The 26,638-nt window shown below is 35.5% G+C and overlaps 1 protein-coding gene across 1 annotated transcript; it reads right to left on the bottom strand.

Annotated features, from left to right (window-relative positions):
• Nucleotides 1–854: 854 nt before the first annotated feature.
• LOC149836513 (uncharacterized) lies at nt 855–3,067 on the bottom strand. The gene is made up of 3 exons (XM_090006937.1): nt 2,915–3,067; nt 2,447–2,451; nt 855–1,233 (listed from the first exon to the last, which is right to left on the bottom strand). The coding sequence occupies exons 1-3, from the start codon at nt 3,065–3,067 to the stop codon at nt 855–857; spliced, it is 537 nt and encodes a 178-aa protein (XP_089863063.1).
• Between the last annotated feature and the right edge of the window lie 23,571 nt (nt 3,068–26,638).

The raw sequence follows: 26,638 nt of genomic DNA, 5'->3' as shown, positions 1-26,638 counted from the left end.
ACCTATTTACGAAAGGATTAACAAAGAATCATTTTTTGACGCTCAAAGGCAAGTTGTGCATGGTTCATAACCATGATCAACTTGAGGGGGGGTGAAAAAGGTGTATAGTGTTTCGGGTCTGGATCTTATACCAGACCCGAGTTCATTCCATTTTATGTATTAGTGTAAAATTTAAATGTATTTCTTTTTCTGGGTTGGTTTTGGATATTATATAAGATCCGACCTGACCCATGTACACTTAAGTGCCTTTATACAATGCATTAGGTCACGATTTCTGAGATAGAAATTGTGACAGCCACAGAGGCCCCTTTTGGTTTTCTCTTCTCGTCTCTCTCCCTCTCTTTCTTTGTTTTCTCTCTTAATGCAGGTGCAGATGAAATTCTAACAGGATAAACCAATACCTTTTAGTTCTCAGAATAAAAAAGGCAAAAGTTTATTCAAATACAGTAGCCTGAGTGACAGGATTTCACCCAAGCACCAGAAAAAATAAAGATGGATCATGGGAGTGTTACTGATCCATAAATAGTAAGAATTTTATTTCTAAAGAGAATGTATACAGATTATCCAAAAAGGAAACATAGTATATACCTTTTCCTGAATCTCTGGATGTATAACAAGCCTTGTCAGCACACTACCGATCAAACCAGCAGTTGTCAGACATCCATGAAACATTATCCCCATGATATTTGCATAGGATTCATCTATCAAACCAAGTTCCATAAACTCTCCTGATAATAAACCTGCAAATGCATCTTCTGGAGGGCTTGTTTGATCAAGACCATCTGACCTCACAATGTTTGAAATTTTATTATCACAGCCTCTGCTAATGGGATTGAATCATTGAACATTCTAGCTTAATGCTTGCACTCTAGAAGTATCTCCTGAGTTAAATATTTCAGTGTTTTGCATAGCTGTTGATATCTCCAAAAGTTTCTCATCCAAAAAAGAGGAATTTTATATGATGCCCAGAAGCAAGTATCCTTGGTGATCATCACAAGAAGTTCTTCATAGGCTTGGGCCTTAGACCAAGTCAAAAATCCATCACCAAAAAGTGTTGCCCCAAGAATAAAAAAAGACAATTGTTGTGAAACTGATCTGCAATCAAGAACTCCTTCAGCCATTAAAGAATCAATCCTTTCCATTATAGAGTCAACCACCTTGGACGAAATTTCATAAGCCCTGTCAACCACCAATTTCTCATCCAACTGTGTTGCCAACGATTTCCCTCCATTTCTTATATGCAGAAAAGAACAGAACATAACACAATAAGCAAGGAAGGAAGAAAAACACAACACTTTAACATGTTGGGGGCACGTAAGGATGGGTGGTTGTGTCCTCAACCAGGAGTTTTACCTCACAGGGAGGCATTGCCCATTAAGTGACCTGGTTCTCGGTGAGGGTTCCTTCGTCATCAAAAAAATAAAAAAAAGCATGCCTTACAAAACCCTGTAACCAAGAAGGAAAGTGAAACGAAAGAGGAATAAAGTCTCATATATGCATGAAATAATATATAGGCCACGTTCTTTCGTTTTCATTTAAGGAAATGATAAAGGTAGAATATTCAATGTCCGAATAAAAGGAATCCATCTGAACGACAAAAGAACATTTTAGTCTATGGTACAAAGAGCTCAGGTTTCAACAGTAAACATCTACAGTCTCATTTCTAGATTCCTGCTTTCTTCACCAAAGTGCTTAAAAAAAAGAAAGAAACTTAACATCTACAATAAAGCAGTGGGAAAACTAACAATGAATCAACAAATTTGCCCTTGTTTTATCTTTTTCACCGTTCTATCTTGCTGAAACAAAAGCAACTGTTCCCTTCTCAAAATTCATACCTCATGTGCACACAGTGCAGCGAATTTAAGACCAGAATGAAGAGAAAACTAATTAATTGCCTTCATTGCATAAACTGATTTCCACTATGTTTTCCTCTATCCTTTCCCTAATTTCTCTCCCAAAAACAAAAGATCAAAATAGAAAGCCAATAGATAGAGCCCCCAGGAGATGACCAAAAGCACTTGGTGACTGCGGTTTGTTCTTCCAAAAATAATTTAGAAAAAAACCCGCAAAAAAAGGTAATTAGCCTAGAAATAAATTTAAGGCTCCCATGTCACGAGTGCCACACCCTCGTCCACGCAATGCGACATGGGTGCAGGTACGGCACCGGGTGCGGTCAACCCGACCCTGGGTGCGGTCAATGCACCAAGGGTCATTTTGGTCCAATTTTTGAACTTTAAAAAAAAAATTGCCAAGAAAATTTTTTTTTGCACTATATGTCACAAGGATTCTCCAACTAGGTGCTGCACCCATGTCGCACCCGCACCCCATGCGGTCAAGATCCTGGTGCAGTCAACGCACCCAGGGTCAATTATGTCCAACTTTTGGACTATATATATTTTTATATTCATGTGACATATTTTAAGCCCTTCACAAATTACAACAATACCTTACCTTCAAGATATACAAAATCAAATACCAAATACCAAGAGTCACTAGAATATGAGAACTGGAAATATCTGAACTACTGTGAACCAAGAATTTTATGGATTTTTTGTTCTTTTCTCTTAAATCTATCAGTACGGATGTGAGCAGCTCTTGAATCATCCGACTATGATGCATAAACAAGATTTTTTAAGGCTTTAAAATCAACGGCTCAAAATCTTTATAAATATTAAAGCATCCAAAAATTATATTTTTTCCGCAAAAATACACTATCCAACAATTGATTTCTAGCAAATTCACCATGCAGAACGCATTTACATGGTTGGATTTGCAAAAAAAAAAAAGCAAACGTTTGAAATGCCCAGTTCACACGGTAATTCTCATAATCTAGTGACTCCAAATACCAAAATGATAAATAATGAATGAATTAGACTTGATTATGATTCAGGAAACACGAACAGGACCAGATTACCTTCTCAAAAGCCGAGACGAACAAACTCGATCGCCCAAACGCCATCCTAAACATCTTCCCTATTAACGGCAACTTATCCTCCGCCTTATGCAGCATCTCCTTGATCAACTCCAGATCCGTCACCGACACCAGCAGCTGCGCCGGCACAGCCATAACCTAACCACCGACCCATACTCTTCATGCGATCTCGACAAAACCCTAAACCCCTTAATTCCGCGACAATCCCAGAAAGGAAAGGAAGCAAAATTATGCAGTCCATGCCCGAGATAACTAAAAAACTCCTATCCAAGGCTCACCTGTGAGATCATCAAACTGGTTACGACCCTTCCCCTTGAAAATCACCTTCATGTGGCCAAAGAAGCTCGAGCAGGGCGGCCCGGGCTTCCCTGCGACCAGAACCTGAGCAACCGGGCAATCTTCTGCACGAGGATGCCGGTGACCATGATGAGCGCGATCCACAGGAAGGCGTTGATCTGCCTGACAGCGTAGCTCCTCAGCTGGTGCGATCCGGAGACGCAAGTACCGGTCCGACCGATGCGTACATTGCTGAGGAGTAACCCCAGGAGAGTGTAGGGCGCCTCACAGGAGCTCATCTCACGCCAGAAAACAAGGAGACGGCACAATGTTTCTTCATCCGACGTTCAGGGCACAAAAATCGCAGGAATTCTTTGATGGAGAGTGTGGCGTAGCAACGATTAACGCGCCGAATTCGACCACATCTTGACGAAGAGCGTTCTAGCGCACGAAATTGAGGAAAATTTTTCTGGAGGGAGCGTCAGTAGCGCTAGAATTCGAATTCGGGGGATCCTTCTTAAGATTTTGCACTTTTGCTCGGGCTAGGGTTAGCGTTAGGATTAGGGCAAGAGAATTTAGAGAAACAATCTAATTAAGAGAGAAGGTGGAGCGTGTGGTGGCTTATATAGTCGCCAAACTCTCCACTGTACCGGTGGCTCGTTGCGGGCCGATGGGTTGTGCGAAATTAACAAGAACTCTCTCATGCTCTTGGTGTGCGGGAAGAAGGTCGCATTTTCTGACACGTGGAACTTGCATGGCATCACTCGGGACTTGCTTAATGCCACGTAGATGTAGTACTTGTAGGGTCAACATACTTTCACATTAAATAAACATGTTAAGGTCAAGCCTTTTGCTTTTTGTTGCCATGTGCATATAAAGAAAAGTTAGTTTAATCGTTTTTCAGGACAGTTTCGGTGGAATCCACTGCCGTGGAAAGGGAATCCAACTCTCCTACGGAACCGTTTTCGCAGAAAAGGAGGGTCCAACGTGCATTTTGACACGCCCGTCAAGAGATTTCACGATACCATGTTTGTTTCAAAATTTTGAGCATCACAAAAATGCACGCCCGTAAATGGGTTTTCGCCAAAAATACCCGTTTTCCGTGACATGCAAACACTGTCTTAAACTGCTCTCCAGGTAGACTCATAAAAACAGCTCAATATGCTCAACAAGTTCATATAACATTGTTTATTAATAATAAATATATTTTAGGATACACTAATAGCAGGCATAGAGCATTCCCATGAAGATTTTTTGGAATTTTAGGATACATCTCAGAGATTGTGTTGTTTTGAAATCCAACCCTTCTTCGATTGTGTGTTTGTTGCTCAACCACCGTGTCATTTTAGAGATTGAAAGCATATTTTTTTGAAAGTTAAGCTGGGGTTAGGCAGACCCTTACCACTTATACAATTATACCATTGGGTTTGAACCTGCAACGTCCCAACACAAGATGACGTGCACTAGCTGAAGCCCAGGATTGAAAGGTTTGGTATGGCAAACCTCCATACTGAGATATAACTCATGACAATGATTTTTTTTATGTAAGACTGTAATTATCCATTTCATAATGAAGGGGGTCTAACCCCAACTGTTCCTTGTGAAAAAAAAAATCAAATTGCCTATTGCTTATAAGTTTGAAACAATTATTTGTTTTAGAAATGAGTTAGTTTGAACTTGACTTAATATTTTTTTAGTTGACGAAGAACCCTCGTTGAAATGAGAGAAAACCCCAGGTGATGCCCTACGGCCACTCTGACTTTGTGTATTTTTTTAATTTAAAAATATATATATTTTTATAAATGAGCTAACTGGTGTTCAGCTTGTTTAGCTCGGGAATTGAAAAGTCAACACATTTTTTTCAAAAAAGTAACTTTAAAAATCCATCAAATTTATAAATTTTCCCTTAAAAGGTAACTATACATTTTCAACAATGTCAAATTTTAAAATATTTTAGTTATTTTAATATGATTAAATTCATCTAATATTAAACAAAGTTTTTTAGTCATTTTAACACGATTGAATTCATATAATGTTAAACATAACTAGTTTGATGTTAGAATGACCATATATATATATATATATATATATATATATATATATATATATATATATAGAGAGAGAGAGAGAGAGAGAGAGAGAGATTTCTAACAACCAAGATAACATCGATTCCACACACACATATATATATGTGTGTGTGTGGAATCGATGTTATCTTGGTTGTTAGAAATCTCTCTCTCTCTCTCTCTCTCTATATATATATATATATATATATATATATATGTGGAATCGATGTTATCTTGGTTGTTAGAAATCTCTCTCTCAAAAGCATAGAATATGAATTGAATTGGGTGACATTGACATGGACCCATAGTTCGATCCATAATTGACCCATCAAATTTAAAAATTAGTTGGTCATTTGTGTTATTAAAAAATTATGTACCATGATATTTAATTATGTGAACTAAATGTAACTTGAAAATGTTAATATCCTGATTCACATTGGATATTACCATTTACAACCAATGTTCACATGAACCATATACATGAGCATGTTCAATTAGGGTGTGTTTGATTGTGCAGGATGCCACGATGATCAAACATTTATGCACTATCCTGTAACTTTTCAATAATTATTAAATTAATAGAGATGGATTTTATGTCTCAATGATGGATTTAGGTTTACTTGAATTTTTTTCTCTGAATTATAATTAAGTGTAGTTTTCTAATTCAATTAGGAAAATTACCTTATCGTTAGAATCCAAGATAGTTTAGGAGATTTATTATTAAAGATAGAGTTTAGGTTAACTAGAGAGTCTACATGTGGGATTGAGAGATCCCATGTGGGGTTTGAGGTGACTCCTCAGACGGCCCACTCATTAAAGATCTTTCTCACTCTCACTTCTAAATTCTCTCTCTCCATTCTTCTCTCTTTTCTCTATTCTAACTTCCTATCCCATGCCCTCTAAGAGATTTTGTCCAGTGCTGGTTAAGCTTCCATTGAAGGTGTACACATTGGGAGAAGGTATGCAATAAAGCGAAGAGGTCCTCTATGGTAGCATTTTTCGGTTTCAATGTCCAGTATCGTTCATTTTTTGCTTTTGAGGTAGGTATACTCTAACCACGAGTGTGTATACGATGCTAAGGAACACGAACATGCTGGGATTCGATTCTCAAATACATAAGAGTGTGTATACCTATATCCATCTTGGATCTGGACTGATTCTATGGCTTGAGTTTGAGTTTTACATAAACCCTTTTCATGGAAACTGTTTTTGCGGGAATACATATTGCAAAAAGGGTTTGATGTATGTGTTTTCGGATGTAGATTCATGCTTGATGTTATATTTATGTATTTGAGCATGTTGAATATGATATGCATGGTTGGAATATGAAATGATAGTCTAAAATTCTCTTTTGAGTTTTTCCAAAAAACTCGAAATCACTTTTTGGGGATTAGTTTTGTTAAAATTTGAGTTTTTTGTGCATAAACAATGAATTCATGATGTGATTCATACTATGATTATGATCTTTATGTTTACATCATGTTTAATTATGTTTATGCATGTCAATAATGAATCATATTAAATCAAATCATGAAAAAAAACATGTTTGTATTATTTATTTTATGAAAAGCTTGAAATAAATGATATATTGTGATTTGAATGCATGTTGTCATGTAATTTTTGTTTCCAACCAGTTTTTAAAATTTTGATCGTTCTCTCAAATGGTGAATCCAAAAATTTTGAATTTTTAGAGGAATGTTTCAAATACATAGAGAAAGTCTTAAAAAAAATGGATCTATTTGAGTATGGATTGAGAGATACGACCTCTACAAGTCAAAACATAACTTCTAGCATAAATTTTATAATGACATACCTGAATTAATAGATTTTATTTCTTTAAATCATTTCCATATTTATGGCTGAAAATTTTATATGTAGTAGTTGTTATAATAGAGAATACATGATAAAAAACTTGTGCTCATATTCATTATAGTTTGTAATTTAAAAATTACAAAATATAGTTTTAGAATCCAAAAGTTTTGAAATATAGTTTGTTCTGAAACTGAAACAAACTGTGGTGCGTGAATTTTAATTCACATATGAGATAGAGTTTAGATTTGATTTCTAAAGATTGTGCGAGTCACATTCATCAAACTGCATAAAAATTTATAGAATTTATCTCATTATATAAATTCATGGGTTGATGCCTCTTTGGTAAGACCGAACAAGATAGGTTTGTTTAGTGAATATAAAACCAGTTTCAAAAAAACATGTATTTATTTCAGATACAAAATCCAATTGGGACAAGGTTTGTGGATATAGTTATCTAACACACATGAGCTTCTATTGTAAAAGTTTTAAATTTTATTTCATTGTACTCAGACCATGATAGAATTTACACTAAATAATAAATTATGTTTGTTATTCTAAGTTGAAACTCATGTTTAAATGTATGTCATGGTTCAGAAAGTGAACCAGCTAGACATGAATGGTGTTTCGAACTGAACCAATTAAACACATAACTTGTTTAAATACATTGTATTGTCCTAATGATGTTAATTGTGATGGTATTTAAATACGAATATGTGATTATACATGTGCTGTAATTTTCAATTACAAGGTTAAACAAATGCATGTTATGTTTACATGCTTGAATGAGAATGATATGCAACATATATTTATGGTACTATATTAGGGCATGCATCATGATATTAATTTTTTTTTATTAGATGCTATGATACATCAGTTGCATGTTGCATGTTGCATATGTGAATGATTTCGAATGAGATTTCCGGTTTTATAAATCAAAATAATGTCAAAAGAACATGAATAACTATGTAGCATACGTAAATGAATTTTGTGTTGTGAGATATAAAAGTACATGCATGCACATGAATGAATTGAGGTTCGAAGAACTTATTTGGTGCCATGTGTACACATATGAACCGTGTTTCGCATGTAATTTCTAATACTGATTTGAGTATGTCATGAATTTGTGCATATAATTATGAAAATCTTAGGTATGCACATGTGAACTCATTAATACATGTTGAGCAAGGATCCAAATGAAAACCAAAACATACTAAAATACAATATGTTATCCTTGTGAATATGCCCTATTGACTTATGGCCTTAATAAAGGTAGTCCTATGTTGAAAAAATCTCTAGGTATACCTCAGAAGGGTATGTTACAAAAATTCTTAGTCTACCTTAGAGAGGGCAGACGGTACTCCCCTGTGTGACCAATATTATTGTTTGATGAGAGTATTACTACACCACAACTCATTTGGTCTCCAGTCCACAAGTGGGAGGAGGCCCGAACTATCGAATATTATCCTAAGTGGTAAGTTCATGTCTTCTGCAAAAGTGTTAGGATCAATCGTATTTGTTGTCATTGGTGGATTTTCTCTCGACATTGGATCATTCTCAATGGATTTGCTTCAGTAAGTCACTCATAGAAATTAAAAATAATAGCATAATAAACACCTGAGTGGTCTTATCTGTTATGATGAGTTGACTTATATACTTGTAAAAGTGATAAAAAAAAACAAAGATCGTATACATGAAAATATTTATTTTTAAAATATGCTCTAATAATTCATATGCATATTAATGTATTTATTCATGTTTTCTAACATGTTACATAAAGCATAAACATTGCATGCTCAGTTTAATTTTTTGTTATGATTATGTGAAAGATATGAATTCTAATTGCTCTTGATGCCATGCATTTTTTAGTTCGTATATGCATGCATGATTACAATGTTTTCTATTGAGATTTATTGAAGTCTGACTCCCTACTTTTATATAAATACAAGTAATGATTGAGCAATTACAGAGTGGTTGTGGGTTGTTGAGGTGGTGCCATGTGAACCACTCATTTAGATCCCGGGGACATCCTTTTGATTATTTGAATTATTAAGTTTAAAATTTGGATGTATACACTTTTATTTATGTGATGAACATTTAAATTTGATGTACAAATGGATGTGATGTGCTTAATTACCTGTAACCCGCTCAGAATGTTTAACTGATTTCAAATTAATGATCTCTGTTGTGATTTCAAAATTTATTCGAATAAAGGGCTTTATCAATTGGATGTACATTCTCAAACTCGGTTTTAAGAAGCTATTAAAGTTTGGTGCTTGCATAGGCTGACTCCTTAGAACTTAATTCAGTTAAGTTAATGCCATTGACGAGACATTGCATTTAATTGCGAAAAAAAACTCTATTCTTTTTCAAGTTAAAATTTTTAGGTGTTACATGTTATGTCAAGAATGGGATGAAGAAAACCCATACTAAAAAAAAACATCGTGGGGAGAAAGATCTACCGCTCACCCTCTATCACTCACCTCTGTACAACGGCGATGCCACTAACAATGACACCTCTCTCTCTCTCTCTCTTCTTCTTCTTCTTCTTCTTTTTCTTCTTTGCCTCTTTATTGGGGCTTTGAATAAGAAATTAATTTGATTAAGTCTTTAAATCAAATTTTTTCAATTAAGGTTTTTATATTTTGTTTGATTTGGGCTTTGAATCAAATATCTTTAATTGGGGTATTTATTATTTAATTTAGTTATTATTATTTTATTTGATTAGGGCTTTGAATCAAATTTCTTGAATTATGATTTTTTTTAGTTAATTTGATTAAGGGTTTTCTTTGATTTCATTAGAGTTTTATTTTGATTTTCTTTGATTATGACTTTGAATTAAATTTCTTTGATTAGTTTTTTTATAGTTAATTTGATTATGACTATTTTTATTTTATTAGGGTTTCAATTGGAGCTTTTTATATTTATTTTTATGGTTTATTAATAGTTTTTTTTTATGGTTTTTTTCTTGTAGTTTAAGGTTTTTTTAGTTTATTTATGATTTATTTTATTATATTTCAAGTTTTTTATGATTTATTTGTGGTTTTTGCATTTGTATATAAAAAATATAAATTATTATTTTTTTCTTAAATTACTCAGTTTTTAAACATTTTTAATACTTTGATCTATTTTGAGATCCATATTTAGGGATAAATTTCATGATTTTTTGATAAACTTTCTTAATTTGATCGAATATGACATCAATTAAAGGATATATATAATATCAATTCATATTTTTTCTCAAATTACCCAATTTTTAAACATCTTTTTTGTATTTAGATGTAATCCAAGATCCATATATGGGACTAAAATCTATAATAAACACGTTAAAACACTCATATAGTGGGGCAAATAATTCATGTTTCCATTCTTACCCTTATTTTTCTTTTATGATAAGAACCTTCACTGAAACGTATCACTTAATGGGTCTGCCTCCTGCGAGATAAATCTCTAGTGGGATCACTAACACCAAATTTGTTATGGAGCCCACCAATTAAAGACACTGGCACTGGGAGTTGAACCGTTGGCAACTTACACGGTTTGTTCCCAACAACAACAACTACGTCTTCATCCCAAAACAATTGGGGTCAGCGATATGAACCAACAAAGAAAATCATTCTGGTTCTTTCACATGAATCCTTCTCCTCCAATCATTTCTATCCAATGCCATGTCCTCGGTGTTGTTCAAAGCATTCATATCCTTTCCTATCATCTCTAACCAAGTCTTCCTAGGCCTACCTCAACCTCTTTTAACTAATATATTTTCTCATTTCTCCATCCTTTTAACTGGAGCATCATTAGGCCTTCGCCGAATATGTCCAAACCACCGTAAACGATTCTCTCTCATCTTATTTTCAATGGGTGCAACGCCTACCTTCTTACGTATCTCCTCGTTCTGAATCTTATCTTTTATTGTATTTCCACACATCCATCTAAGCATACACATCTCAGTTACACTCATTTTTCGAATATGATGTCTCTTGGCAACCCAACATTCCGTACCATATAGTAAAGTGGGCCTAATAGTCATCCTATAAAATTTTCCCTTCAACCGCAATGGCATTCTACGATCGTACAACACTCCAGTTGCACTTTTTCATTTCATCCACCAACCTTTATCCTATGATTTACATCTCCATCAATTTCTCCATACTTTTGAATGATAGATCACAAATATTTGAAACAATCATCCACAGGTATTTCTTGCTCACCAAGCTTCACTACACTCCCATCACTACTTCGTTGCTTACTAAATCGACATTCCATATATTCTGTCTTACTATTACTCAACTTAAAACCTCTTGCTTCAAATGTCTGTCTCCATAATTCTAACTTAGCATTAACCCTACCTCTAAATTCATCAATCAAAACAATATCATCAGCAAACAACATACATCATGACACATTTTCTTGAATTGATCTCGTAAGCTAATCCGTCACTATAGCAATTAGGAAAGGGCTTAAAGCAGATCCTTGATGTAACCCAACCGTTATAGGAAAATTGGTTGTCACCCCTCCACAAGTGCAAACATTGGTTATTACTCCTTTATACATATCCTTAATTATACTAATGTACTTGAGAGAAACACCTTTCTTCATCATTGTCCACCAGAGAACGTCCCTAGGTACTCTATCGTATGCCTTCTCCAAATCAATAAAAACCATATGCAAATCTTTGTTCCTCTCTCTATTTCTCTCAATAAGTTGTCTAAGAAGATGTATAACTTTCATAGTTGATCTTCCAGGCAAACAACACATAGTTTGTTCCCAAACTAAACTAAATCTAAACCGTTTATGAACTCAAACCTATTCATACATTACTCATTCTCAAACCATTATAGTCCTAACCCAATCCACACTCAACATGAATCCAACTTAATTCACATCCAAAGTGAACCCGAACTGTCTTCTAAAATGTTTGACCTACTTAGGTCTAAAATAAACTATATACCCATAGCCAAACCCTAACCGTATCTTTGGGAACCTGTGTTGAAGGGAGTTGCAAGGAGTCAGAAAGAGTAAAGCTACTAGAAATCAAGGAAAGTCAATTTTGGAGGAGTTGTGGACTTCCACTTTTGTTTGAAAGCATAAACAACTCCTTCAAGCATTTAGGCTTGTAAGTACTCTTGATTCCTCACTATGTTTGGAAACCCATAACATGGTATTTGGGCTAGGGTTGGGCCTGTATGTATATATATATTCTATAAGATACACACACATATATATATTATGTATGCATATATATTATGTATACATCTGTATTATGTGTATATATAGATTATGTATAGATTTTTATGTTATATATACATATAACATAAATTTTTAGAATTTAGTGAGATTGAATTCTATTGTTTATTGAGGTAAAATAGGTGAATATAAGATTTACTGAGGTAAATGAGATAAAAATTTTGAACCATAGGAAATTTAGGAACCCACCGGAATCCTTTTGATTCAAGGAGTTGCAAATACATAATCTTTTTAAGAAGAGTTTAAATGAGTATCTTGAAGGAATTGGAATTGGATGATTCCCAACCTAAAATGTCGACTCCCTCCAACTCTTTCTCCCAAACAACAGCTAAATCCATGAGATAAATGCCACATCAGATAACACTACAAATACTTGGATACCAGAAGGTGGACGTCGATACGGGTCTGGGTCTATTTTTATGCCGAGTTCAAACGGGTCTTTTGAAACCGACAGAACCTATGTTGGGTATGGCCCTACACGAGAATTGTAAAACTTTTTGAAAAATTGGAAATGATGACACCTTTTTTTATCAATTAAAACCTTTTTTTGATATTTCATTTATACAAAATGCATTTTTACTAAATTATTATTAAAATTTAATAAAAACTAAACTGTCTTTTTGTGTCAAGATTGCACCAGCATTCCTGACTTGTGCAAGCAAATGAACATAGTTACACCAATCCACCCGAATCACCAATTCATCACCCAACCCCAAGCCTGACAAATATCGCCAGAAATTACTCAAAAGTTTTCAAAATGTAATGATTTTTTTCGTCAAAAACATAAATATCATTTTTTAAACACGATATTTATGTTTTTAATGACTATTTATCTCAAAAAGATCATGTGTCTTTTCCTTTTAAATATTTTGTGTTTGTATTTCTTCATAATTTTTTTAATTTTAACTTTTTTTTTTATTGCCAATATTTTTTTCCGAGAAAACCACAGGATTTTTCGAAAAACTTTCTCTCTCGAAAGAGAGCATTTGGCTGCCGATATTTCTGCCGTTTTAAACTTTAGCCCTATAATCTATAGGACTCATGAGCGGGTTCGGGTGCTCTCCAATGGTCCGGATACCCGAACCGTTACTCCCTCCCCTCTGTTTTTGGCGCCAATTTAAACCTCGTTGCTCGTCCCCAATACTCCCATCGATCCTCCGCAATTCCCTCTGCAACTCTTCATTTACTGCAATAAAAAAAAGCGCTAGTAAATTCTCGCTAGGGTTTCACTCGCCACTGCGATCGCTCGAGGATGCAGAGCACTGATCTTCGGGAACACGACGTTTGCGTCCATCCTCGAGGACTTGCAGGTTTTCCTCTTTCGGTTCCTAGGGATTCTTTTTTTTTCGGTATCGTCGATTCTACCCTCTAGGGTTTCGGTTTCTTCTTTCATTTTGTTCTTACCTTTCACACCTTTTTGTTTCCTTTTCAATGATGATGTTAACGATCGTTCATCTTTTTTCTTTCTTCGATTCGTTTTGCAAAATTCCCGTGCGAACTCGGTTAAAACGGTCTGGATTTCTATGGAAATTCGTCAGTGTTTGATTTTCTGGAGAGGCGTTTGGTTGAGTTACACGATGCCGGTCTTAATTGCATGTTTTGGCTGTTGGAATCGTAAGTTCGGGTTGACACGATGCTATATATTCGAATGTCGTTTTTTTTATCTGTCTGTTTCGATCAATGTTGTCAAAATTGGTTCGGTTTTCAAAAACATTCATAAAATCGTCTCGACTTGGATCGGACCATTTAAAAAGTTTGATTCTTATTAAAAATAAAAATTCAGAAGATTTTAATTTTTTTATAAAAATCACTCGACTGATTCTGGCTGATGCAGTTGATTCAATTAAAAATAGGCTGATTTTCTTAAACCCTCAAATCAACCCTACTGTTGAATCGTTTTTGAGGCCCATTCAATTTGATTCTTACAACATTGGTTCCGATACTTTTAATTAATTATACTTTTGAACTATGGAACTTGCTTATTGAATTGTCTGTTCATGATAACAGTAAAATGTTTGTATCTTTTAGCGTTTCTTTCTCTTTGCAGCATCTCCTACTTAACTGGTTCAATGGCATTGAAGACTATGGATCTGGTCATCTTCTTTACTACTGAGTATGCACACATTCTTGATATTGTTATATTTGGTGACCTTTCTTGGCATTGAGTGTTCCAGTGATTTTTTTTGTTCAATGCCTAATATACTAATTGTAGTTTGTAGTCTACACTTTGCTGCTGATTTTTCATTTTGAGAAAGAGGTGTCTTTCATCTTTTTGGTTTCTTTTAATGGCAGTGACTGATGTCGTTCAAGTTAATATTTTTGTTTTGCCATTCTTTTCTTGATCTCTTCCTTAATTGTAATTTCTATATTTGAAGTTTTACGCTAAAATAATTACCATCTTCATCTACCTTCCATAAACGCTGTCTTATATTACATGCTAAATTTATTCTTCTTTCATTTGAAGTTTTACTGTTCTTTTTCTTTGTTTTAACTGTAATTGCTGTTTTCAAAGTTATTCTCTAACAGACTAACACGATCTCTAAAGGCCTGTTAATGGGTGGGTGACCCAATCCCAACCCAAAGATAGGTCCCATTAGTTGCTCATATCATCAGATCCATAGGGTCTGAGAATATATGGACCCGGGTCTGGTAACAAAATATAAAGCCTAACCCAACCACAATCATTTCCGATTAAGATCCGTTAATTTTCAATATAAAAATATACAACAACAACTACGCCTTCATCCCAAAACAATTGGGGTCGGCGATATGAACCAATAAAGAAAATCATTCTGGGTCTTCCACATGAATCCTTCTCCTCCAATCATTTATATCCAATGCCATGTCCTCGGTGAGGTTCAAAGCATTCATATCCTTTCCTATCATCTCCATCCAAGTCTTCCTAGGCCTACCCCGACCTCTTTTAACTAATATATTTTCCCATTTCTCCATCCTTCTAACTGGAGCATCATTAGACCTTCGTCGAATATGTCCAAACCACTATAAACGATTTTCTCTCATCTTATTTTCAATAGGTGCAACGCCTACCTTCTTACGTATCTCCTCGTTCCGAATCTTATCTTTTATTGTATTTCCACACATCCATCTAAGCATACGCATCTCAGCTACACTCATTTTTTGAATATGATGTCTCTTGGCAGCCCAACATTCCGTACCATATAGTAAAGCGGGCCTAATAGTCGTCCTATAAAACTTTTCCTTCAACCGCAATGGCATTCTACGATCGCACAACACTCCAGTTGTACTTTTCCATTTCATCCACCCAACCTTTATCCTATGATTTATATGTCCATCAATTTCTCCATACTTCTGAATGATAGATCCCAAATATTTGAAACAATCATCCACCGATATTTCTTGCTCACTAAGCTTCACTACACTCCCATCACTACTTTGTTGCTTACTAAACCGACATTCCATATATTTTGTCTTTCTCTTACTCAACTTAAAACCTCTTGCTTCCAATGTCTGTCTCCATAATTCTAACTTAGCATTAATCCCAGCTCTAGACTCATCAATCAAAACAATATCATCAGCAAACAACATACACCATGGCACATTTTCTTGAATTGATCTCGTAAGCTCATCCATCACTATAGTAAATAGGAAAGGGCTTAAAGCAGATCCTTGATGTAACCCAACCGTTATAGGAAAATTGGTTGTCACCCCTCCACAAGTGCAGACATTGGTTACTGCTCCTTCATACATATCCTTAATTATACTAATGTACTTGAGAGAAACACCTTTCTTCATCATTGTCCACCAGAGAACGTCTCTAGGTACTCTATCGTATGCCTTCTCCAAATCAATAAAATCCATATGCAAATCTTTGTTCCTCTCTCTATTTCTCTCAATAAGTTGTCTAAGAAGATGTATAGCTTCCATAGTTGATCTTCCGGGCATAAAACCAAATTGATTGTCCGATATCATGACAACCTTCCTCAACCTAGACTCAATCACCCTCTCCCAAAGTTTCATAGTATGACTTATGAGTTTTATACCACGATAGTTTGTGCAATCTTGTATATCACCCTTATTCTTATATACAGGCACCAACGTACTCTTCCTCCACTCATTAGGCATCTTATTTGTCCGCCAAATCTTGTTAAAAAGATTTGTCAACCATTTTAAACCTTTCTCTCCCAAGCATTTCCAAGCCTCGATAGGTATACCATCTGGGCCAACTGCCCTTCTTGATTTCATTTTCTTCAAAGCCTCTGCAATTTCTTTCTTTTGAATCTTGCGCATGAAATCACGATTCATCTCATGAAAAGGAATGGACAAGTCTCCAAGATCTTGAGCATGACTTCTATTAAATAGCTTATCAAAATAATCTTTCCATCTCTCCTTAATCTCCTCATCTTTGACTAAAACCCTTTGTGTTTCATCTTCAATATAAAAATATAAATATTAAAATTTTACCAGCTTTGGTATATGCTATTTATATCTGGACCTGGATCTAGTTTTGCTTATAGTAGATCTGATTGGACTTAAGTCCGGACCTGGTACCGGCACTCAAAGTTGGATCCAGGTCTAGATCCCCTTAGGTCTGATGGGTTTGACCTGTTAACAAGCATAACTTGCACTATAGGAATCAATCACCAGTAGTTATTGGATGCTATCTCACATGAACAAAAACTGTGACAAGATACAAGTTCACGTTTGTTGAAGGGTTTTAAAGGCTTGAGGTGTAATGAGGTGTTTTTGAAAAGTATAAATAACAACTCTGCAATTCTTTATGTTTTATAAAAAACAACCGTGCAAAAATGCTCTTACTAGTACAAGAGCATGGATATAACTATTTTTATTGTTTATCTTTTTTTTGAAGAAGCACGTTTTTATTGTTTATCAATTTTACACTTTTTGCATAATGATTCTCATCATTTTTAATTTTGTTTTATATTTTAATTTTTTTAAGTTCTTAACTATTTAATGTTCATGACACTTTTGTATAGTCTTGATGGAAATTGCTCAGAAATAATGTTCCTTGCCACTAAATAGTACCTAATATGAATTAAGATTATCCTTTGCTTAATTACTTTTTTTTACTCTTAGTTAATTCATTGTAGTTGTGCAACTAATTTCTTATATAAAGGAGGATGTCAATCATTATAAGAGGTATCTACTCAAATAGAGCACAAATCTAGATTATTGACATTTAATTTAATGTATAAAGTTATTTTTTATCAACACAAATTTGCAGTTATCTCAAGATTTGTTATTATCTAAACTTTATTTCAATTAAAAAAGACATAAGTAACTAAATCGTGCAATGAATTTTTAATGAACAACTCATTTTGTAGAGACTTAAGCCTCTTTACATAAGAGGCATAGGCCTCTTTATATGCCAATGAGGTTTAAGCTTCTGAGGCTGGAAAACCCATGAGGTGTAAGCCTCTAAAGCCTCAAATATAGCCTCTAAAAACCATGCGTTTGTTCACAAATTTTTTTTAACGAAATAGGACACATTGGCATGTCCCTTTAACATAGGGTGGGAGGGCCTGAGACTCTTTTTGATTCTCAAAAATTCATATATAAAATACAATATCAAGAAAAGGAAATGCCTTACCTGTGCATAGAGGTGTATTTTGGCTGGCCTCACTTTCACTTTGTCATTCTTGGCAAATGCAGAAAGAGGAAAAGGGTTTCCATCCATCTTCATGTTGGTCCTTATTTTGGCATGTAAAACATAAAATGTCCTTTGAAAGAAGTACAACAATTAACTTCATTAACTTTTGCTGAAGGGACTTGTTCTTCTGTTTGATATTTGATAGATGACAAGAAAAGTTTGTCGCTGACCCAATTGCAGATATTTGGTTTCCTTGGTTAATAGAAATTGTTTAATCTTTTAGTAACTAGTAAGAATATTATTTTCTTCTTATGTATGCTGATATGATTATCATTAGTAGTGATAGAGCAATGGTTATCATGTTGAAAACCCATAACCTTGTGGTTTGTTTCATATGGCACAATTGAGGCCATTCCTTGTATATAGTGGTTGACGTTGCTTCTTGTCATGAATGTCTTTTGTCTCAATTGACATAGACCTAATTTCTAGATCACATGTTTTGATGCTAAAGTGCTTGACAACCCCAAGTTGTTGAAAATTGCATATGAATTAGCAATGGTGGGCTCTCTCAGATCTTAAACCATATCATAAGCTTATTTATGGCCTTATCTAATGGCTAGATATTGCATAGGATGTTCATTAAATTAGTCAGCTCTAGCCACTTCCCACTATGTGGTCAACCCAAGCAAGACCACATGATACAGTCGAATAGCTTGTCATTAAATGAAGCAAGTCTAGGCTCCAAGGTTGCCAGATTGAAATGTGGAAGCAACAATCAGGGCATTTTAAAATTTATAGGAAGTGAGAAACAGGTGTTGATTTGGAAGTGAAATAAAAATTGAACAGAAAATGAAATGGAAATTGAATGGGAAGTGAAATGAGAATCAAACGGGAAGTGAAAAGGCAATCTTAAAAAATTCACCAGGTTGACTTGGCACCTTCGGCAATGATGAACCATGCCACCGGCGACACCCCACACCTCCGGCAACACCCCACACCTCCGGCAACACCCCATCTGGCTGCTCCCTCTCTCTCTCTCTCTCCCCTCTCGTCTCTACACTCCAGCGACTGGCGACGAAGGTAAGGAACTAATGGGTGGAAATCACTCTTTTCTTAAATTTTTTTTAATTTTTTGTAGATCAAATGTTGCGGATGTGATTTACATGGTTTGTTTAGTAGGAAACTTGTTTTGAATCATGTGATTATGACAAGTAATTAGGTTTTTAAAGGGGACCAAAAATCAATGGCCCATAATGTGTCAAAATTTCATAACTCAAAAGATCACATTTTTACATTAAAAAATCATGTTCTAAGGCTTGATCCTTAGCAAGCAAACCATGCTGAACACATTTATGTGGTTACATTGAGTCGATATAACTTGCACCTATGATTTCTAGCTCATTATTTCCTCACCTTCATTAGTAGCAAATATTTTTCCATATGTACATATAATAAATATATATTTTCTCATATATAATAAATAAATAAATATGTATATAATATAATGATATATATACACATATTATGTATTGCATTATATGTATATATGTAGTCCCTTGGTCTCTCTCTCTCTCTCTATATATATATATATAGTTATCGATATTTTGAAAATATCATGATATTATTGGGTTTTCAAGGTCGACCAATATTTTTCTGATTTTTTCAAAATACTGTCAGAACCTCAAATATCACAATATTTTCTCATGATTTTTCCAAGATATTCCCAAGATTTTCAAAAAACATATTTTTTTAATATAGTTTAAGTATCTTTTTTTGTTTCTTTTATATTTTAAAAACATTTCTAATTTTTTCTTTATTTTTTGCAAGAAAAATACTATAAAATCTATTATTTCTTATCTTTTTTTTATCATTCATAGCTTCTGAGATTTTTTTCGAGAAAAATCCTCATCGAGAAATTACCTTGAATGATATAGGTGACTATGTATATGCTATATATGTATATTATTAATTATATTAATAATATAATGAAAATATTATAAAAAATACCACTTTGCATGCATATCTATCATAATATAAATTATATACAATATATGAGTAATATAATATGTAACAAATATATTACATGCATATATTTACATATATTAAACAAGATACAAAGTTGTGATCTGGCCATCCCATCAAGTTGACTTGAAAAGGGGATTGAGTGTGAAACAAAATATGAATTGAACCAAAATTGAAACAAAAAATGATCTATAATCAAAAGTTATTAAATGGGAAACAAGTATATATTATGTTTCTTTAACTAACCAAAACATATCATCCATGCTATTCTCGTGATACAAAGTTAACAAAATTATAATATTAAAACTTAAAACTAAACAATATATGCAATTATAGTACGATAGCTTTTGACTTTCAAATGACAAAAAAGCCATTTGATGTTATGTTTCATTTTGCTCTTGGTGGGTGCATTGTCAATCCTATAGTACTTTGTTGTCATACTGATTAGACCACTAGCATTCATGAAGTTAATAGAGTTTTATATTAAAAAATAGACCCTGAAATTATTGGATGCCCAAACGAGAGAGAAAAGAAAGAATGTAAACTAAAATGATTTTATTTTCTAATAGTTTTAGCTCTTTTTAATTAAAATTATTATTTATTTTTTAGACATATTATACATTTTATTGTAATATTAAGAATAAAGCAATTTATTCTTGAATATCATATTTTTTTTATATATGAATTAAGATTTCAAAATCTAGAGTATGTAGGAAGAATATTGTAAGTTTACACAAACTTGTTTACCAGCATTGTAACAAGTACCGATGATTAATAAATTAATTTCTTCCATAGAATAAGTGAGTATATTGATTATAAGTTTATAACTGTAAAACAATCACACTAGTTATTTATACTTCATGTAAACGGGTGTACAGTTGGGCTACTTTTGATCAAATGTTAAATATCACAAGTGTTTAAATGCGACATATAGCTTTAGAGTTTGGATGAAATGGATTCAATAAATAAGGTGAAAATGGTGGTTGCACTAGATTATGAGATTTTCTCACTATAAAGAGAGGCCTTTGTGTCTGGCAATGCATTTCATCAGCATCTTAAACATACTGAATTAGAGTCAATAGGTCAAAGATCATGCCTTTGATAGTCTTACCGTATTTCCTTACTTTCCATCTACAGCTTTGGACTTATTCAAGAAATCTGTTTTCCCCAGTTTCATTTTCATCCCAGCTGGTTTATTTGACCCATAGGCTTTATAGCCTTAAGTTAATCAAAGATTTACTCACTGTGCTTTCATTTAATCTGTGTCTGTGTGTGCGCGCACGTGCGTGCCAGTTTTGTCTTACATAACCAGTTCCCATTCTTGCTTTTTAAATGGGAAAAGGGAAACCCTTATCCTGTTCTCTTCATGGCATACAGTAAGAATTTATGAAATGTTCCCTGCTCCCAATACAACGGTTCCATATGTGCAGTGACATCAACTACTCTCAGTTTTCTTTGCAGAACCAAGATCTTTGAGAAATTATTTTGTACAATCGAATATGATGGTTCAAAAATTGATAGAAGTATCCAATCTGAAACCCCTAGCCATTCTACCCATCACTCAAATTTCGTTCAAGTCCGGCTCCAATTAGGTAGATCTGCATTCAAGCTTGGCTCTTTTCGTCTTGTGTGCTGATCCAAGCAAGTCAAATCCATTGTGGGGCAGGCTAGGGTAGCATGATATTACTTGGCGAACCTCCAGGCAAGCTTGAACTGAGCTTGAGGAACCAGAAAGCCATTTCAACTCAGCTTGTTTTCACACCTCCTTTCTTTTTCTTCATGCTTGTATCTTGGTTTGGTGGGTCTCTGACTGCCTAGTCCAGTGCTCATGCATCCTCTTTTTTCTTTTCCTTCAGCCTCCTTGTATCTCAATATGTGCATGTTGTGTTTGTGTGTGTGTGTGTGTGTGTGTGTGTGTGTGTGCACTCAGACCATTTGACTTTTAGCTGTTTATTTTATTGGAAAACCTACTTGTTTCTGAGGGACAACTTTGAACGATGTTTGGCTGTTAGATTTTTGTGTTCATCTGAAGCCTGTTTGTGGCTTCACTTTCCCTTTTATGTTGATACATAATATGAAGACCTTGATCCAAGCTGGGATTGGGAGAGTGCCTGAATGAGGTTTGGCCCGTTTGGGGTACTTTAACCATATACATTGATATCATTGGTAGGTTGTCTAATATATGTTATTTTCTATAGCAACACACTTCTTGGGACCTGTTTTTTCTTTCGCATCTCTCCTTATGGAGAGTGATCCTTGTCATTGTGTTGCTGTATTTATCGAGTTTGCCTTCTTTCTGGCATCCTATCTATGTTTTCCTCCTACATTTATTCTACATATACATGCCATGCATGCTATTATCTTCTTGTTTCCCATTGTGAGATTGTGCATTTGTTCAGTTAACAGCAGCCAGTTCCAAGTGAGTTGACCCAAGCAACATGTGCCAATTTTATAAGTTAGTAGGATCCAAGTTTCATAATGTTGGACATGTGCATAGGCCAATAGTTTTAAAAATGTAACATTTAAAATTATAAAATTGCTTTGATTTTGACTTCACAAAGTTCACAGACTTGGGTCCTTAGCTAAACTGAGATTATACATAGGTACATAAACATACAATTTAAAATTCCCAAGGCTCGTCAAACTGTTATGATGAAGTGCAATTTGGCATTTTAAAGTATTAAATAAAATTATTCATATTTATGTTTTCAATTTAAGTCAATTAAGTCCCTACCTGTTACCGTGGATAGCTTATCATTGTTGCATTAGAGGCACCAATTGTTGGAAACCCCCTCCTGCAAACCCCCTCCCCCCACCCCCTCCCACCCCCCCCCCCCCCCCCCCCCCCCCCCCCACCCCCCCGCTTTTGTGTGTGTGTGTGACATGCATGCACAAAGTCCAAAGGCTGATCCTTTTTTGTGAATTCGTACTGTCTTGTACATGATGTCTCTTTTCTTTTGCCACTTGAGCAAGTGGCCCATTATGAAGCGACATGGTTGTTCTCACTTTGTTCACTGTTCAAGTATTGATATTTTTTGTTTCCTGATATATAGTTAATACAATTGGAAGTATGCCAGTTTGAGTTCCAGCTCTTAGTTGAATATGATCATGCTTCCAAGTTGCATTAGTCCTATATTGTTGTATGTCGGTATAAAATCTGGCATCTGGTTCTGGCATGGTTAAATCACTCTGCTATGGAACTTGATTTGTAGTAGGAGATTTACATGGATATTTGGTTGACAAAACATGAGCTGTTTGCAGGCTTAGCTACTTGGGTTGCATCCCATCCTACTCTGTATTAAACAAGCATACTGATTCAAATGAGGCCAGCTAGCTTGTCCAAGCTGTCTGACCTGGCAGTTCGAGAGATGTTGATGTTTGTATTTGGAGATCATTTTGTTACAAAATTAAACGTGGTAACGATGCCAGAACCATCTACATTGATTCCATCTTCCAACTCTGTTATCTGTGGGTGCACCTCGTGCACCAGAGATTATTTTCACTTTGTTGGAAAGGGGGTTCGGTAAGTGTGGCTCAACTTACCATTACTTTCTGAGTGTAAAGATTGCGCCTTTTTTTCTTTTAATCCATCAAGTTTGAATACATGCTCACAGTGTCACTCTTTAACTTTTAATTTGACTTCATAGCCTTTTGAGAATTACATACCAAGTGTTCCTCTGCATCAGTATTTTTTGTATTTTACCCTCATTCGTCTAGGGATACCCGCTGATTGCAATGCACGTAAACATCACCAGAAGAGTATAATTAGTAAAGTTTTGCATAATCTTTCTTCTTCTGATCATGTTGATTGTCTTGTCTTGTGTTACTAACAGGGTGGAAAACAGAAATCTATCCTTTGTATGGCATGTATGTGCTTCTTTCTAAATTCTCGAGGTGAGTGTTTTCAGACTCACTGAGGTTGCTGTTTGATATTAAGTTTCTTTTTTTTAGATGAAACGTACTGTGCTGTTGATTGTATCGGCTGATGTTACTGAGCAAGAGATGCTCTTTAGATCAAGATCATGTCCAATGAGAACTACATGTCTCACCGAGGAAGAGACTGGGCCAGAATGTGAATGGAGATGCACCGTCTGCAATGCCGGTGAATCGAAAGACTTTCGACAGTTCCAGCTTGAGTGGGGATGTCAGCTGGTAAGGATGGCGAGGATTTAGCCAAGGTTGACGGCCGGGAGTGCCATGTGAACAACGTTTATCTTCTAAAAGACAACTTTCTTTAGCTCGAAACACCATCATCTGCTATGTCTCCTTGTTTTGTCTACTTTTCAAAATTTTCCTACTTTTCTCCCTGTAAAAGCAAGATTTAAAGACAGCCACCTTCTTTTGACTGATCCTTGTAAGTATTCAAAATCCATGAATCACCGGCACTAGATGTTGATATGACAGTCTTTCTGTCTATCATTCATGCATTTAGATGCACGAACTCATATGCATGCTGACAAAACATACCTAAGAAGGTGTTTTATTGCGTGGACAGTAGCGTTCACGGGTCCAGCGGGACACCTTTTAGGTGTCCTGTGGTGTTCCACCCTTCATTTTGGAGCAGTGGTGTTTGAGACACTTGAGACAAATACCAAACAAAAAGGAGTAGAACACCTAAGACAAGAACTTGACTTGTCCAGGACACCTCTGCACCCAGCTAGCAGTGTCCAGATAAACCTGTTCTACACAGTTTTGTTTGCGCAATCAAACGCCTCCTAAAGAATACGTATAACATGTATGAATATGCATGCATGCACTGACGTGCACCCACCAACCACAAGCACTCACCAGCACTCACCAGCACTCACCAGCACCAAAGCCCTTATTTTGGCCGATCAATTGATGACTATGGACTTCATGATGTCATGCAGGATGCCGTTTATGGCAGGGTTCTCTAAAGTCTTTTTCCGTGCAAATTTAACTGCACCTGTATTTCATAACCCATAGAAAAACATGGTTACGTTTCTTCCACGGCCATATTGTGTCACAATAATGCGTGTGACTGTCGACCACAATGTGGCACGATCAAGAAAAAATGTGTGAGTGGAGATCGAGGGTGCTGTCCACTATGCTTGCTTTTGCTCCCCGCTTGCAGAATGACTGAAAAGCCACCCTGCTCGCCACTTGGTGCAGGTAAAAGAGACTCTTGCTCCATACATTGCCTCTGCACCGCATCTAAGACCATCCATTGCCTACATCGATGTTGCAGATATTGGCTATATTTTGAAAATGGTATTTTTGCTGAAAAATGCAATATGTTGAAACTATCCAGTTTTTTTTAATCATTATGTGAATATGATGATAGAAAAAGCTTTTTAAATATTTCATCACATTATATGTTTCGGTATTTGTTCATATTTTTATGAATGCTGGTATTTTCCCAAGTTTTTAAGAAAAAACATATATTTTGACATATTCCGAGGTTTTCCCTTGCCGAAATTTATGAAATTAGCTTATATATTAATTGGGTTTTGCACAAAAATTAACGTGAGTGAAGGCACTGGAACTATTTTTGGCAAGATCATTTATCGTGCTGCCTGATGTTTTTTTATGACGAGGAAGGACTATGCTGCCTTACATTGCCTATTTCTAAAAGCTAAAAGCTATGGATACACCCGTGCAGCAGTGGGGTTTGATGGGGTGCCTTCATCTCAGCACCCTCACAACCACCCCGCTGGCCACGCGGAGTGGTGGTATGCTGCCTGCCTGATGCTTCATGATGATTGGCACTTTCATGTATGATAGATTGTGCCCTGTACTCTACACATTTTTATATGCCTCTTCCTAAATTGGATCCTTCCGCATTCTCTCATATATATGGGCATGAGAGAGAGAGAGAGAGAGAGAGAGAGAGAGAGAGAGAGAGAGAGAGAGTATACAAGTTGCTTATGAAAAGGCAAGGGAGGGTCCTGTTTATCACTAGCAAATGAAGCAACGTCTAGCAGGTACTCATGAGAAAGCGACATAGGGCCCTCAAACATTAGTGATCATGGGAGGGAAAAGTACAAAGATTGAAACCACAAGTTGGGATTATATTGCTGAGGCAGTTATTTAGACACGGTATCGATGCGCCACGTCTGCCGTCACCCATTTTTGCAATTCTTACTAGATATGGGTGAGAGGAGAGATTGAAAAATCTGGACCTACAAGTGCAATTAATGGGTCTTAAAAGGTGTTGATGTTGTGTGGTCCTACTGTTACTTAACAAACTTGCATAATTTAGCCTATTTTTTTGAATAGTTGGGATTGTCACCGGCCTATTTCCTTCAATAGGCCAGCGCGATGCAACGGCTCTTCCTTACCACCGCAAGCCTACTTGTCAGCTCGCTTGCCAGTCATGAAAACTTGTAATCAGAGTGTAAGGGAGAATAGAGGGAGAAGAATTACAATCACAAGAAGCAATCACAACGAGGGTGAACAAAAGAAAGCTCAACACATTTAATTCATTCACAATTTTGCCCGCAGGCTATTATAGTTCAAGTATACGGGCTGCTCCTTCGGGTTATTGATTCACCTGAACCGGGCAGCTTATATCAGACTCAATAAAAGCAAAACAGTCTCTAAGCGCAACTTTACAATGTAAGTCACAAGGGAACATGCTTTCCCTTTCAAATCATGCGCCATCCTCGGCGCCATATGTTTCATGATAAGCCCTGACTTCAGTCGGGTAGCGGTTGTTCATTTAGAATGCAGGCT

The sequence above is a fragment of the Nuphar pumila genome, chromosome 5, assembly GCF_984573655.1.
Source record: "Nuphar pumila chromosome 5, dmNupPumi1.hap1.1, whole genome shotgun sequence".
NCBI classification, from domain to species: domain Eukaryota; kingdom Viridiplantae; phylum Streptophyta; class Magnoliopsida; order Nymphaeales; family Nymphaeaceae; genus Nuphar; species Nuphar pumila.
This window is presented reverse-complemented; position numbering and strand designations above follow the sequence as displayed.